Below are 14,471 nucleotides of genomic sequence, written 5' to 3'. Positions count from 1 at the left end.
AACGATCCCTCTTAAGGAAGTCAGGCATTAAACAAGGAAGGAATGATTCTGTGTGACGGTCACCCAGCCAGTCTTCCCCATTACGGAGCGAGCTCAAAGCTCATAGACCGATCTTCGGGTAGGACTGAGACCACAACACACTCCACACACCGGGACAGCGAGGCCACAACCCCTCCAGTTACACCCCGTACCTATTTACTGCTACGTGAACACTCCCCACACATTAAGAGCCTCACCGCACCGGAACTTGAACCCGGGCCTCTCGATTGTGAGTCGAGTGTGCTAACCACTACACTATGCAGTGTGTGTGTGTGTGTGTGTGTGTGTGGTGCAAGTGAAATGTCTGTTCCTGCTCATCATTGCAGCAATAAACAAAAAAATATAAATGAATAAATAAATAAAATGATGATAACAATAATAACAACAAATAAATAGTCAAATAAATAGAATAAAAAATACACATACTACAGTAACGACAGATTTATAAAGCATTGAAATGAAAGAATAAAACAAAAAATCGCTTCAAATTAGTTACTGATTCATTTTGTTCCTCAATTCTGAAAAAATCTATAAAAATGTAAACTCAGAATTATGAGAAAAAAAGATAAAAAAAAAAAAAAAAACATTCTCAGCTTGTGTTCAACTGAGATCTATTGTTGGTTACTTCAAAAATAATACCAAAACAATGAAAAATACAGGCCAGTTGCATGAATGAGCTTAGAGGAACAAAAATAACAAGGTCAAGAAAAGTGATTTTTAACTAGTGTTGTGAAGACTGGCTAAGCTGAACCACACACACACACACACACACACACACACACACACACACACACACACACACCTGGTCTCAGGCCTATCCGAAGATCGGAAATAATGAGCTCTGAGCTCGTTCCGTAGGGTAACGTCTGGCTGTCTCGTCAGAGACTGCAGCAGATCAAACAGTGAAACACACACATCACACACACACATACATCACACATCACACACGCCAAAATTAAACAATATGGATCAAATGTGTTGGGTCAAATCTTTTTAACCCCTTCAGTACCATGACGTGTTTCCAAATTCATTCTAGTTACTATTTGGTGATTTTAAGGAGCTTCAGAAACTCACATGGGGATTAAAATAGTGAAGACAGTGGCCATTAACCTTCTGACCTCCATAGACCCTTCTTAATGTCAATAAAATCGTCTAATCGTACCCAAAATGCAAGGTAAAAATGTGTCCCAGTACTGAAGGGGTTAACAACCTTAATTAAATAGAAGGAAAAAGAAGGAAGGAGAGTCAAGGCAAGGAAGAAGTGCCCATTGTAATCTATCACGTTGAAATGATTCACAGATATATGTAAAAAAAAAAAAAAAAAATTTATTAAATCAAATAAAAAATTAAAAATAAATAATAGTAATAATAATAATAGTAACAGTTTGAAGAAATTAGCCAATGTGACACAAAAATGAAATAAACAAAACTCTCCACATGACACCAAGAAAAAAAAAAATAAATAAATAAATGAGAAAAATACCTACTGTTTTTTAGTTTCCCTAGACGACAGACAGACAGACACTCACTATTGCAACCAACACCATACATTGCACAACTAGCTGAGTGTTCCAACAGCTGTGACGACACAAGAACATGGCAACACTGCTGGTCTGGGGCGTCAACCATTGCTGTTTGGCGTCCTCATAGCATCTCTGCCACACCACACCACAGCACAGCGCAGCACAGCATCTCAGCCACACCACACACCACAGCATCTCTGCCATACCACACCACAGCACACCACAACACAGCAGAGCGCACACCACACCACTATTTAATATCTAACACACATAAGGAATACTGACGTCTTTCATACCATTAATAAACATTGGATCTACTTCAAATGTTACATATATACATCCCACTCTCTCTCTCTCTCTCTCTCTCTCTCTCACTAGTATGCACCACAGAAAAAGACTAAGTATGAATATTATAAAAAAAATGTAATAATAATAATATTAATAGTAATAATAATGTATCGATGCAAGTTATTTACCATGAAAAGTATACAAATGTGTGGATAAATAGATATACAAACAGAATGAATAAATAATAGCATAGATGTAATAGTTCTCCCTAATACACACACCAAATCATAAAAAAAAAACGAAGGAAAGATAGAGAGAAATTATTGCACACATGCATGCACACACACACACACACACACACACACACACACACACATCATTATTAGCCTGTGTAAATCAAAATCAGCCACCACCACCACCACCACCACTACTATCATAACTTTCAATCATAATAATTCCTTTTTTCTGAATCATGAATGTCAAATAATCGTATATTGAAGTGTGTGTGTGTGTGTGTGTGTGTGTGTGTGTGTGTGTGTGTGTGTTTACCTAGTTGTAGTTTTACAGGGCCTGGGCTTTACACTCATGTGGCCCCGTCTCCAGTGTGTGTGTGTGTGTGTGTGTGTGTAATATACATAATTTAGCTTTCATTTTTCTATTCTTAGCTGTCATTTTTTTCATTCAAATTTACAATGATAACTTAACATCCATCAAAATAATAACAATAACAATAATAATAATAATAACAATAACAATAAAATAAATTACATAATATACATATACACCAATATATTAATAATAATAATAATAATAATAATAATAATAATAATAATAATAATAATAATAGCCTCACCACCACCTCAGTAGCTCTCACCACTAGCCTAACCTAATCTAACCTTAAGTCTCCCAGCATTTCGTCACAGCTGAGTCATAGCCGTGGCGGTGGTGGCGGTGGCGGTGGTGGCGGTGGTGGTGGTGGTGGTTCAGTTGAAGAGGACAGACTCCGGGTCTTCACTCTCCAGAAACTTGATGTGGCGCAGAACGTCCTTCTTGGTGATTATTCCCAACAAGCGCCTGTGTGGGGAGACCAGAGCAGGTTAGGTTAGGTTAGGTTAGATTAGGTTAGGTTAAGTTAGGTTAGGTTAGATTAGGTTAGGTTAGATTAAGTTAGGTTAGGTTAGGTTAGGTTACATTAGATCAGGAGAGGTTGGCAAGGAGTGTGTGGGATTGAATCTAGTGGCTTGAGTTGGGTGGGTAGGTGGTTAGGTAAGGCTGGATTTATATTAATTACTTTTGTGGCGAGACTGAGAAGTGTGTAGATTGGATGGTTGGGGGCCACACAGGTGAGTGGTGTGTATTTACCTATTTGTGGTTTACAGCTTGGCTCTTTATGTCCTGTCTCTTTGTCCACATTTATCAAGTTAGTCCTTCATCTGACTGACACTCGCCGCACACACCACCTCTCAACTCAGTTTCTTCCATTTGTCAATGCCACGATATGGGAAGCTATACTTCTTGACACCTCCCATACAACTGTCATTTTGTATTTTCTTTGGATGTCCTCTCAGTTGTGTGTGTGTGTGTGTGTGTGTGTGTGTGTGTGTGTGTGTGTGTGTGTGTGTGTGTGTGTGTGTGTGTGTGTGTGTATTTACCTAATTGTAACATACGGGAAAAGAGCTATGCTCGTGCTGTCCCGTCTCCATATCTACTAATGTCCAGCTTTTTCTTAAAATCATGAATATTCCTTGCGTTGACCACTTCCACGTCTAAACTATTCCATGCTTCCACCCTTCTATGAGGGAAGCTATATTTTTCACATCTCTCCTATAAGTGGCCATTTTAGTTTTTTCCCATGCCCTCTCGACATTCTTTCATTCCACATACACAGATCTTCCCTATCCATTTTTTCCATGCCAATCATCACTCTGTATATTGCTATCAGGTCTCCCTTTCTCTTCTGTTTTCCAGGGTCGGAAGTTGCATTCTGTTCAGTCTGTCTTCATAAGTCAAATCTCTTAAGTCAGGCACCATTTTTGTTGCAGCCCTCTGTACTTTCTCTAGTTTCCTTATGTGTTTCTTTAAGTTCGAGCCCACTGTATTGTTGCATATTCAAGCCTCGGTCTTATCATTGCAGTAATTATTTTCTTCATCATTTCTTCATCTAAATATACGAACGCCACTCTTATGTTCCTCAATAAGTTCAATACTTCTCCAATTATTTTGTTTATATGTCTCTCTGGCGATAGGTCATTGGTAATTGTCACCCCAAGGTCTTTTTCTTCATGACTGGTTTTATGTCTTCATTTCCTATCTTGTACATACTCCTGATTCTTCTTTCACTCTTGCCAAACTCTATTTTCTTGCATTTTGTCGTGTTGAACTCCATTTGCCATGTACAGCTCCATTTCCATATTCTGTCCAAGTCTTCCTGGAGTAGTTCGCAATCTTTGTCACATCTCACTTTTCTTAACAATTTTGCATCGCCTGCAAATAGGCTCACATAACTGGACACCCCATCCACCATGTCATTTATGTAGACCGCGAACATTACTGGTGCCAACACTGATCCCTGTGGAACTCCACTCTCCACCAAGCCCCATTCTGATGGTCTGTCCTTAATTATTGTTCTCATTTCTCTTCCTACCAAAAGTCTTCCATCCATTTTAGTAAACTGCCATGCACTCCTCCTACCATTTCAAGTTTCCAGATCAGTCTCCGGTGTGGTACCTTATCAAAGGCCTTTTTTAAATCCAGATATATTCCATCAGCCCAACCATCTCTTTCCTGTATTACATCTATCACCCTCGAATAGTAACATATCAGGTTTGTCGTGCATGAACGCCCTTTTCTAAAACCAAATTGACACTCACAAAGTATGTCATTTTTCTCCAAGAAGTCTGTCCATCTATTCTTCACCACCCTCTCACACATCTTAGCTACCACACTTGTAAGTGACACTGGTCTATAGTTCAATGGGTCTCTCTTGTTACCTGATTTATAAATTGGGACAATGTTAGCTCTTTTCCAGTCTTGGGGCACTACACCTTCCCTTAATGAGGCATCAATTACTTCACAAACTTTTTCTGCCAGTTGCTCCCTGCATTCTCTTAAAATCCATCCTGATACCCCATCAGGTCCCACAGCTTTTCTCACTTCTAAACTCCCCATCATATTCTTGATCTCCTCCACAGTTACTTGAAACTCCTTCATAATCCCTTTCTGTTCCATTACCAGTGGTTTGTCAAAAGCAGTCTCCTTTGTGAATACCTTCCGAAAGCATCCATTCATAGCCTCTGCCATTTCCTGGGATCCTCACTGCATACTCCATTTACTTCTAAACTTTCAATACTTTCTCTATTTTTGATGTTGTTGTTCACATGTCTGTAAAAAGCCTTGGTTGGTCTTTACATTTATCAATTATATCCTTTTCTTGTTTCTTTCTTAATCCGTCTTTTCCTTCTCCACCTCTTCCATGCATCCTCTTTTCTTGTTCTAGCCTTTTCACATCTATCGTTAAACCAGTCCTGCTTTCCAACTTCTCTATGTTGTCTTATTGGTACAAATTTTTCTCACCTTCTTTGTATATTTTTATAAATTCCTTCCACTTTTCATTTGCTCCTTAGCACTCTTGAATTTCATCCAATTTGTCTCTTGAAAGAATTTCTTTAGGTTTCCAAAATCTGTCTTGGCATAATTCCATCTTCCCACTTTATATTCTTCATTTCTTCTAGATTTCTCTTCATCTATCACCTTGAACTCCAAAACTGCATGATCACTCTTTGCTAAAGGGCACTCCACCCTCATCTCCTCAATGACCATTGGCTCTGTACTAAAGACCAAGTCCAGTCTTGACGATGCTCCCTCTCCTCCAAACCTAGTATCTTCTTTGACCCACTGAGTTAACACATTTTCCATTGCCAGTGTCAATAGTGTATTTCCCCATGTTGTCTCTGATCCTTCCATTGACCAGTCCTCCCAACACACCTCTTTACAATTAAAATCTCCCATCATTATAGTTCGTTCACAGCCACCCAACATTTCTTCCAGACATGTTCCTGTATCACTTATCATTTCTTCATATTCCTGTACTGACCATGCATTTGTCTTAGGTGGTACGTACACCACTATGTAGTGCCTCTTTTTCCTTCATTAGTTTCTGCTCTGATCTTTAGCACTTCTGCCTTTCCCATACCTTCTTTCACTTGATCCACCTTTATATCTTTTTAACCAGCAACATCACTCCTCCTCCCATCTTACCTACTCTATTTCTTTTCCAAACATTATATTTCCTTCTCCAACCATCATCAGGTCTTCTCCCTCTCTCAGTTTTGTTTCAGTAAGACCCACAATATCTGGGTTCTTGTCCTCAAGTAATCGTTGAGTTCTAAAATCCCGATATCACTCCATTTATGTTGGAATACATTACATTCCGCTCATACGTAAGTTTCTTTAGTCCTTTCTTGCTGTACTTTTCTGGGTTATGAACCACTTCCTCAGTCTCATATCCAAGATTCTCCAGAAAAACTCTTTCTTCTCCTCTTCTGTCCTCTCTTCATTTTTTTTCAAAGCCTCCTTTCTCAACTCATTTAACATTTCTCTTTTCTTTTCACCGAGATCTCTTCTCAACCAAATCTTCCTTGTTGTTTCCTGCTGGGCTAGCCTCCATGACTTCTCCACCAATTCATCTACATCCTTTTGTGACTTAAGTTTGATTCTTATTGTGTGTGTGTGTGTGTGTGTGCGTATATTTATCTAGTTGTAGCTTTACAGGGCCTGGGCTTTATGCTCGTGTGGCCCCGTCACCATATCTACACTTATCCAATTTTTCTTTAAAGCTCTGCACACTCGTTGCTGACACCACTTCTTCACTCAAACTGTTCTAAGTCTCAACATGTCTTTGTGGGAAACTATATAACATCTCTCAGACATCTTCCCTTCCTCAGTTTCTTACTATGCGATCTTGTGGTTCGAATGTCATTCTTCTCTCAGGATCAGTTTCTCATTATACACTTGGTCCACTCCATTGATCAATTTATAAACTTTTATCAGATCCCTCTCTCTCTTCTCTGTTCCAGGGTTGGTAGATCCATAGCCTTTAGTGTGTGTTTCACTGTTTGATCTGCTGCAGTCTTTGACGAGACAGCCAGACATTACCCTACGGAGCGAGCTCAGAGCTCATTATTTCCGATCTTCGGATAGGCCTGAGACCAGGCACACACCACACACCGGGACAACAAGGTCACAACTCCTCGATTTACATCCCGTACCTACTCACTGCTAGGTGAACAGGGGCTACACGTGAAAGGAGACACACCCAAATATCTCCAACCGGCCGGGGAATCAAACCCTGGTCCTCTGGCTTGTGAGGCCAGCGCTCTAACCACTGAGCTACCAGGTGTGTGTGTGTGTGTGTGTGTGTGTGTGTGTGTGTGTGTGTGTGTGTGTGTGTGCACACACACACACACACACACACACACACACACACACACACACACACACACACACACACACACACACACACACACAGTCCTGGGTGCACTCGGTAACACACCAATGCTAGCCAATGCCATCCACTCAGTCAATATTCTTCAGTATAGTGTCAGCGTGGTGCCAAAGTAGTGTTAGAGAAGTGGTTCAGACAGCTTGCATACAGTGTTGGTGTGTCCAGCACTGCAGCGCCACACAACTCTTTAGCCAGTCATGCCAGTGACAGAGAAGAGTGCCAGATATGTGAAGCAGCAGGAGGTAGGACAGCTGCCACTGATGATGTCTATCACTGGTAACTGGCTGGGTTCACTATTGTAGATAGAAAAATGGCTAAGCTTTGTAACCTCTACAAAAATAAAACTGCAGCCATAGAGGTGGCAACTTTTTGAGGATGCCACTGACAACAAATAGTGGCTCATGTGAATCCAACATAAGTCTGGTTAAGAACATGAGAAAATAATGGAAGCTGCAAGAAGCCACTCTGAGAAACACTTACTAACCAACAACTCACAACACTTCTTGCCTCCTCTCACCACTACTCTGTCCACCTCCCTGATGCAAGAGTTAACTAGTATTCTCAGTCTGTCACCACTAATCTGTCCACCTCCCTGATGCAAGAGTTAACCAGTATTCTCAGTCTGTCATCACTACTCTGTCCACCTCCCTGATGCAAGAGTTAACCAGTATTCTCAGTCTGTCACCACTAATCTGTCCACCTCCCTGATGCAAGAGTTAACCAGTATTCTCAGTCCTTTACCACAATTCTGTCTCCCTGATGCAAGAGTTAACCAATATTCTCAGTCTGTCACCACTACTCTGTCCACCTCCCTGATGCAAGAGTAAACCAGTATTCTCATTCTGTCACCACTACTCTGTCCACCTCCCTGATGCAAGAGTTAACCAGTATTCTCAGTCTTTCACCACTACTCTGTCCACCTCCCTGATGCAAGAGTTAACCAGTATTCTCAGTCTGTCACCACTATTCTGTCCACCTCCCTGATGCACGAGTTAACCAATACTCTCAGTCTGTCACCACTATTCTGTCCACCTCCCTGATGCAAGAGTTAACCAGTATTCTCAGTCTTTCACCACTATTCTGTCCACCTCCCTAATGCAAGAGTTAACCAGTATTCTCAGTCTGTCACCACTACTCTGTCCACCTCTCTGATGCAAGAGTTAACCAGTATTCTCAGTCCTTTACCACTATTCTGTCTCCCTGATGCAAGAGTTAACCAGTATTCTCAGTCTGTCACCACTACTCTGTCCACCTCCCTGATGCAAGAGTTAACCAGTATTCTCAGTCTTTCACCACTACTCTGTCCACCTCCCTGATGCAAGAGTTAACCAGTATTCTCAGTCTGTCACCACTATTCTGTCCACCTCCCTGATGCAAGAGTTAACCAGTATTCTCAGTCTGTCACCACTATTCTGTCCACCTCCTGATGCAAGAGTTAACCAGTATTCTCAGTCTGTCACCACTATTCTGTCCACCTCCCTGATGCAAGAGTTAACCAGTATTCTCAATCTGTCACCACTACTCTGTCCACCTCCCTGATGCAAGAGTTAACCAGTATTCTCAGTCTGTCACCACTATTCTGTCCACCTCCCTGATGCAAGAGTTAACCAGTATTCTCAGTCTGTCACCACTATTCTGTCCACCTCCCTGATGCAAGAGTTAACCAGTATTCTCAGTCTTCACCACTATTCTGTCCACCTCCCTGATGCAAGAGTTAACCAGTATTCTCAGTCTGTCACCACTATTCTGTCCACCTCCCTGATGCAAGAGTTAACCAGTATTCTCAGTCTGTCACCACTACTCTGTCCACCTCCCTGATGCAAGAGTTAACCAGTATTCTCAGTGTCACCACTATTCTGTCCACCTCCCTGATGCAAGAGTTAACCAGTATTCTCAGTCTGTCACCACTATTCTGTCCACCTCCCTGATGCAAGAGTTAACCAGTATTCTCAGTCTGTCACCACTATTCTGTCCACCTCCCTGATGCAAGAGTTAACCAGTATTCTCAGTCTTTCACCACTACTCTGTCCACCTCCCTGATGCAAGAGTCAACCAGTATTCTCAGTCTGTCACCACTACTCTGTCCACCTCCCTGATGCAAGAGTTAACCAGTATTCTCAGTCTGTCACCACTATTCTGTCCACCTCCCTGATGCAAGAGTTAACCAGTATTCTCAGTCTGTCACCACTATTCTGTCCACCTCCCTGATGCAAGAGTTAACCAGTATTCTCAGTCTGTCACCACTATTCTGTCCACCTCCCTGATGCAAGAGTTAACCAGTATTCTCAGTCTGTCACCACTACTCTGTCCACCTCCTGATGCAAGAGTTAACCAGTATTCTCAGTCCTTTACCACTATTCTGTCCACCTCCCTGATGTAAGAGTTTACCAGTATTCTCAGTCCTTTACCACTATTCTGTCTCCCTGATGCAAGAGTTCACCAGTATTCTCAGTCTTTCACCACTATTCTGTCCACCTCCCTGATGCAAGAGTTAACCAGTATTCTCAGTCTTCACCACTATTCTGTCCACCTCCCTGATGCAAGAGTTAACCAGTATTCTCAGTCCTTCACCACTATTCTGTCCACCTCCCTGATGCAAGAGTTAACCAGTATTCTCAGTCCTTCACCACTATTCTGTCCACCTCCTGATGCAAGAGTTAACCAGTATTCTCAGTCCTTCACCACTATTCTGTCCACCTCCCTGATGCAAGAGTTAACCAGTATTCTCAGTCCTTCACCACTATTCTGTCCACCTCCCTGATGCAAGAGTTAACCAGTATTCTCAGTCCTTCACCACTATTCTGTCCACCTCCTTGATGCAAGAGTTAACCAGTATTCTCAATCTTTCACGACTACTCTGTCCACCTCCCTGATGCAAGAGTTAACCAGTATTCTCAGTCAGTCACCACTATTCTGTCCACCTCCCTGATGCAAGAGTTAACCAGTATTCTCAGTCTGTCACCACTATTCTGTCCACCTCCCTGATGCAAGAGTTAACCAGTATTCTCAGTCTGTCACCACTATTCTGTCCACCTCCCTGATGCAAGAGTTAACCAGTATTTTCAATCTTCAGGACTACTCTGTCCACCTCCCTGATGCAAGAGTTAACCAGTATTCTCAGTCTGTCACCACTATTCTGTCCACCTCCCTGATGCAAGAGTTAACCAGTTTTCTCAGTCTGTCACCACTATTCTGTCCACCTCCCTGATGCAAGAGTTAACCAGTATTCTCAATCTTCACCACTATTCTGTCCACCTCCCTGATGCAAGAGTTAACCAGTATTCTCAGTCTGTCACCACTATTCTGTCCACCTCCCTGATGCAAGAGTTAACCAGTATTCTCAGTCTGTCACCACTATTCTGTCCACCTCCCTGATGCAAGAGTTAACCAGTATTCTCAGTCTTTCACCACTACTCTGTCCACCTCCCTGATGCAAGAGTCAACCAGTATTCTCAGTCTGTCACCACTACTCTGTCCACCTCCCTGATGCAAGAGTTAACCAGTATTCTCAGTCTGTCACCACTACTCTGTCCACCTCCCTGATGCAAGAGTTAACCAGTATTCTCAGTGTCACCACTATTCTGTCCACCTCCCTGATGCAAGAGTTAACCAGTATTCTCGATCTGTCACCACTACTCTGTCCACCTCCCTGATGCAAGAGTTAACCAGTATTCTCAGTCTGTCACCACTATTCTGTCCACCTCCCTGATGCAAGAGTTAACCAGTATTCTCAGTCTGTCACCACTATTCTGTCCACCTCCCTGATGCAAGAGTTAACCAGTATTCTCAGTCTGTCACCACTACTCTGTCCACCTCCCTGATGCAAGAGTTAACCAGTATTCTGTCTTTCACCACTACTCTGTCCACCTCCCTGTTGCAAGAGTTAACCAGTATTCTCAGTCAGTCACCACTATTCTGTCCACCTCCCTGATGCAAGAGTTAACCAGTATTCTCAGTCTTTCACCACTATTCTGTCCACCTCCCTGATGCAAGAGTTAACCAGTATTCTCAGTCTTTCACCACTACTCTGTCCACCTCCCTGATGCAAGAGTTAACCAGTATTCTCAGTCTTTCACCACTATTCTGTCCACCTCCCTGATGCAAGAGTTAACCAGTATTCTCAGTCTTTCACCACTATTCTGTCCACCTCCTGATGCAAGAGTTAACCAGTATTCTCAGTCTTTCACCACTACTCTGTCCACCTCCCTGATGCAAGAGTTAACCAGTATTCTCAGTCTTTCACCACTACTTTGTCCACCTCCCTGAAACAAGAGTTAACCAGTATTCTCAGTCTTTCACCACTATTCTGTCCACCTCCCTGATGCAATAGTTAACCAGTATTCTCAGTCTTTCACCACTACTCTGTCCACCTCCCTGAGTCAACCAGTATTCTCAGCCCCCTTTCACTTACCCATTATGAGTTACCAGTGTCTGTCTCAGCCCTAATTTCCTAAACATGTCCACAACGGTTTCCATAGGGGTCTGGTCAGTGATAGTGATGGGGGCCAGGTCCAGGATCTTGCGCAGGCGAAGGGGTGGCGGTCCCATCCATGGTGACGGGACAGAGGAGGTGAAGAGGACCAGAGACTCTCCAACAATGCCCTCAGTGTTCTTCTTGGCTTGACCTGCAGAGTCAAGATAGGTTAGGTTTGATGTGGTGGTTGTGGTGGTGGTGGTGGAAGAGAAGAAGAAGAAGAAGAAGTAGTAGTAGTAGTAGTAGTAGTAGTAGTAGTAGTAGTAGTAGTAGTAGTAGTAGTAGTAGTAGTAGTAAGAAGTAGAAGAAGAAGAAGAAGAAGAAGAAGAAGAAGAAGAAGAAGAAGAAGAAGAAGAAGAAGAAGAAGAAGAAGAAGAAGAAGAAGAAGAAGAAGAAGAAGAAGAAGAAGAAGAAGAAGAAGAAGAAGAAGAAGAAGAAGAAGAAGAAGAAGAAGAAGAAGAAGAAGAAGAAGAAGAAGAAGAAGAAGAAGAAGAAGAAGAAGAAGAAGAAGAAGAAGAAGAAGAAAGAAGAAGAAGAAGAAGAAGAAGAAGAAGAAGAAGAAGAAGAAGAAGAAGAAGAAGAAGAAGAAGAAGAAGAAGAAGAAGAAGAAGAAGAAGAAGAAGAAGAAGAAGAAGAAGAAGAAGAAGAAGAAGAAGAAGAAGAAGAAGAAGAAGAAGAAGAAGAAGAAGAAGAAGAAGAAGAAGAAGAAGAAGAAGAAGAAGAAGAAGAAGAAGAAGAAGAAGAAAAGAAAAGATTCTCTCTCTCCTCTCTCTCTCTCTCTCTCTCTCTCTCTCTCTCTCTCTCTCTCTCTCTTCTCTCTCTCTCTCTCTCTCTCTCTCTCTCTCTCTCTCTCTCTCTCTCTCTCTCTCTCTCTCTCTCTCTCTCTCTCTGTCTCTCTCTCTCTCTCTCTCTCTCTCTCTCTCTCTCTCTCTCTCTCTCTCTCTCTCTCTCTCTCTCTCTCTCTCTCTCTCTCTCTCTCTCTCTCTCTCTCTCTCTCTCTCTCTCTCTCTCTCTCTCTCTCTCTCTCTCTCTCTCTCTCTCTCTCTCTCTCTCTCTCTCTCTCTCTCTCCCTCTCTCTCTCTCTCTCTCTCTCTCTCTCTCTCTCTCTCTCTAATACCCTTACCATACTAAACTCCCTCACAGATCCCTCTCCCACACACACACACACACACACACACACTTACTGATGGCAATATTCAGGTCCCGTCTTGCCACAAAGCCCACCAGGTACTGTGACTGCCGACTGACCACCACAGGGAAGCCGTTGTGGTCCGTCTCTCGCAGCAGCTGTTCCACGTCATCCAGGGTCATGCTGTCCTGGGTGATCACGTAGAATGACTCGTTTTTCCTGTAGGTGTTAGAAGGGGTTGATTAGGTGTGGTTGGGTTCTCCTATAGGGGTTAGAAGAATAACAGATTTAGGAATGCAGGTGATATTATATTGTGTTAACTGTTGAGTGTACAGTAAGTCCTCGTTATACGGTACATATGCGTTCCTGAGCTCCTTACCTCAAATTGAAATTACCGTATACCGAACCCATTATAACGTGTAATAATAGGGTATGTGTTCTAGCACGTCCAGTCACCCCTAGTGACATGAAAATACATGAAAATAGTCATATAAATAAATGGAAAGTACTGCGCAAAAGAAATAAACGGATATTGTTTTTATTTACCTTTCACTTGCCACGTTTTCTATCAGATGATGTTCCCCCGAGGCTAAGGAACACTAGGGATTTCAGCCCTTACTTGTAATATCCAAAATAAAAAACACGCCATAAGGATTTCACTTGTGTTCAGTGGGAAATGCGGGAAGAGACTGCCAGCTGATTGTTGTGGTGGCGCTACGGTGCGGTGTAAACAAAACACGAGCGGATACCCTATCTGTGAAATTTTCTTACCATTAATAGAATCAAATAACATATCTGTGAATTTTCTTACCGTAAATTGAATCAAATACCATATATGAATTTTTCTTACCGTAAGTCGAATCAAACACCGAATCTGTGAATTTTCTTACCATAAATAGAATCAAATACCGAATATGTGAACGAATCTGTGAATTTTCTTACCATAAATAGAATCAAATACCGAATATGTGAACGAATCTGTGAATTTTCTTACCGTAAATCGAATTGAGAGTAGTAATTACCAAACACCATAACTGAATTTTTTAATATTTTTTTCTTTATACCATGTGGGGTTTTCACGGGAATTTCTGGGCTAAAGGGGATACTTTTTGTGGTACCGCCTATCTCAAAGCCCACCCACTAGGAAACCGTTGCCCCGAGTGAGGAAGCCCAACCTACACTCAGACCGTGGACAGGATTTGAACCAGTGCGCTTGGAGACCCCTCGGACCCCAAAGCACGCATGGTTCCACTGTACCACAGCAGCCGAATAACGAAGTACCGTACAAGGAGGACTTACTGTAATCCCCCATACTGTCTGGATCACTAGTGTTTTGTCCCTTGTCACATATTGTACAATGTGACTACACTGAAAGATTTCCAAATGATGTATTTCCATTCATGCAATGTTATCTCTCTTTTATTTTAGAGTTTTGGTTGGAAGGTGTGGTTGGGGTTTTCCTGCAGTGGTTAGTGTTGGGGTTAGCGTTGGGTTGGGTTGGGTTGGGTTAGGTTA

The 14,471-nt window shown here is 42.2% G+C and overlaps 1 protein-coding gene across 1 annotated transcript in view; it reads right to left on the bottom strand.

The window, feature by feature from the left end:
- Positions 1–2,780: 2,780 nt before the first annotated feature.
- LOC123500347 (H(+)/Cl(-) exchange transporter 4-like) overlaps positions 2,781–14,471 on the bottom strand; it is a 40,138-nt gene continuing 28,447 nt past the window's right edge. Inside the window, 3 exon segments of the mRNA XM_045249050.1 lie at positions 2,781–2,924; positions 11,765–11,978; positions 13,012–13,175. Coding sequence (XP_045104985.1) covers positions 2,834–2,924; positions 11,765–11,978; positions 13,012–13,175 — 469 coding nt within the window. The 3' untranslated portion in view covers positions 2,781–2,833.

Source organism: Portunus trituberculatus, unplaced genomic scaffold (assembly GCF_017591435.1).
Source record: "Portunus trituberculatus isolate SZX2019 unplaced genomic scaffold, ASM1759143v1 PGA_scaffold_205__4_contigs__length_1045770, whole genome shotgun sequence".
NCBI classification, from domain to species: Eukaryota; Metazoa; Arthropoda; class Malacostraca; order Decapoda; family Portunidae; genus Portunus; species Portunus trituberculatus.
Note: the sequence above shows the minus strand (reverse complement) of the source record. Positions and strands in the feature narration are given on the sequence as shown.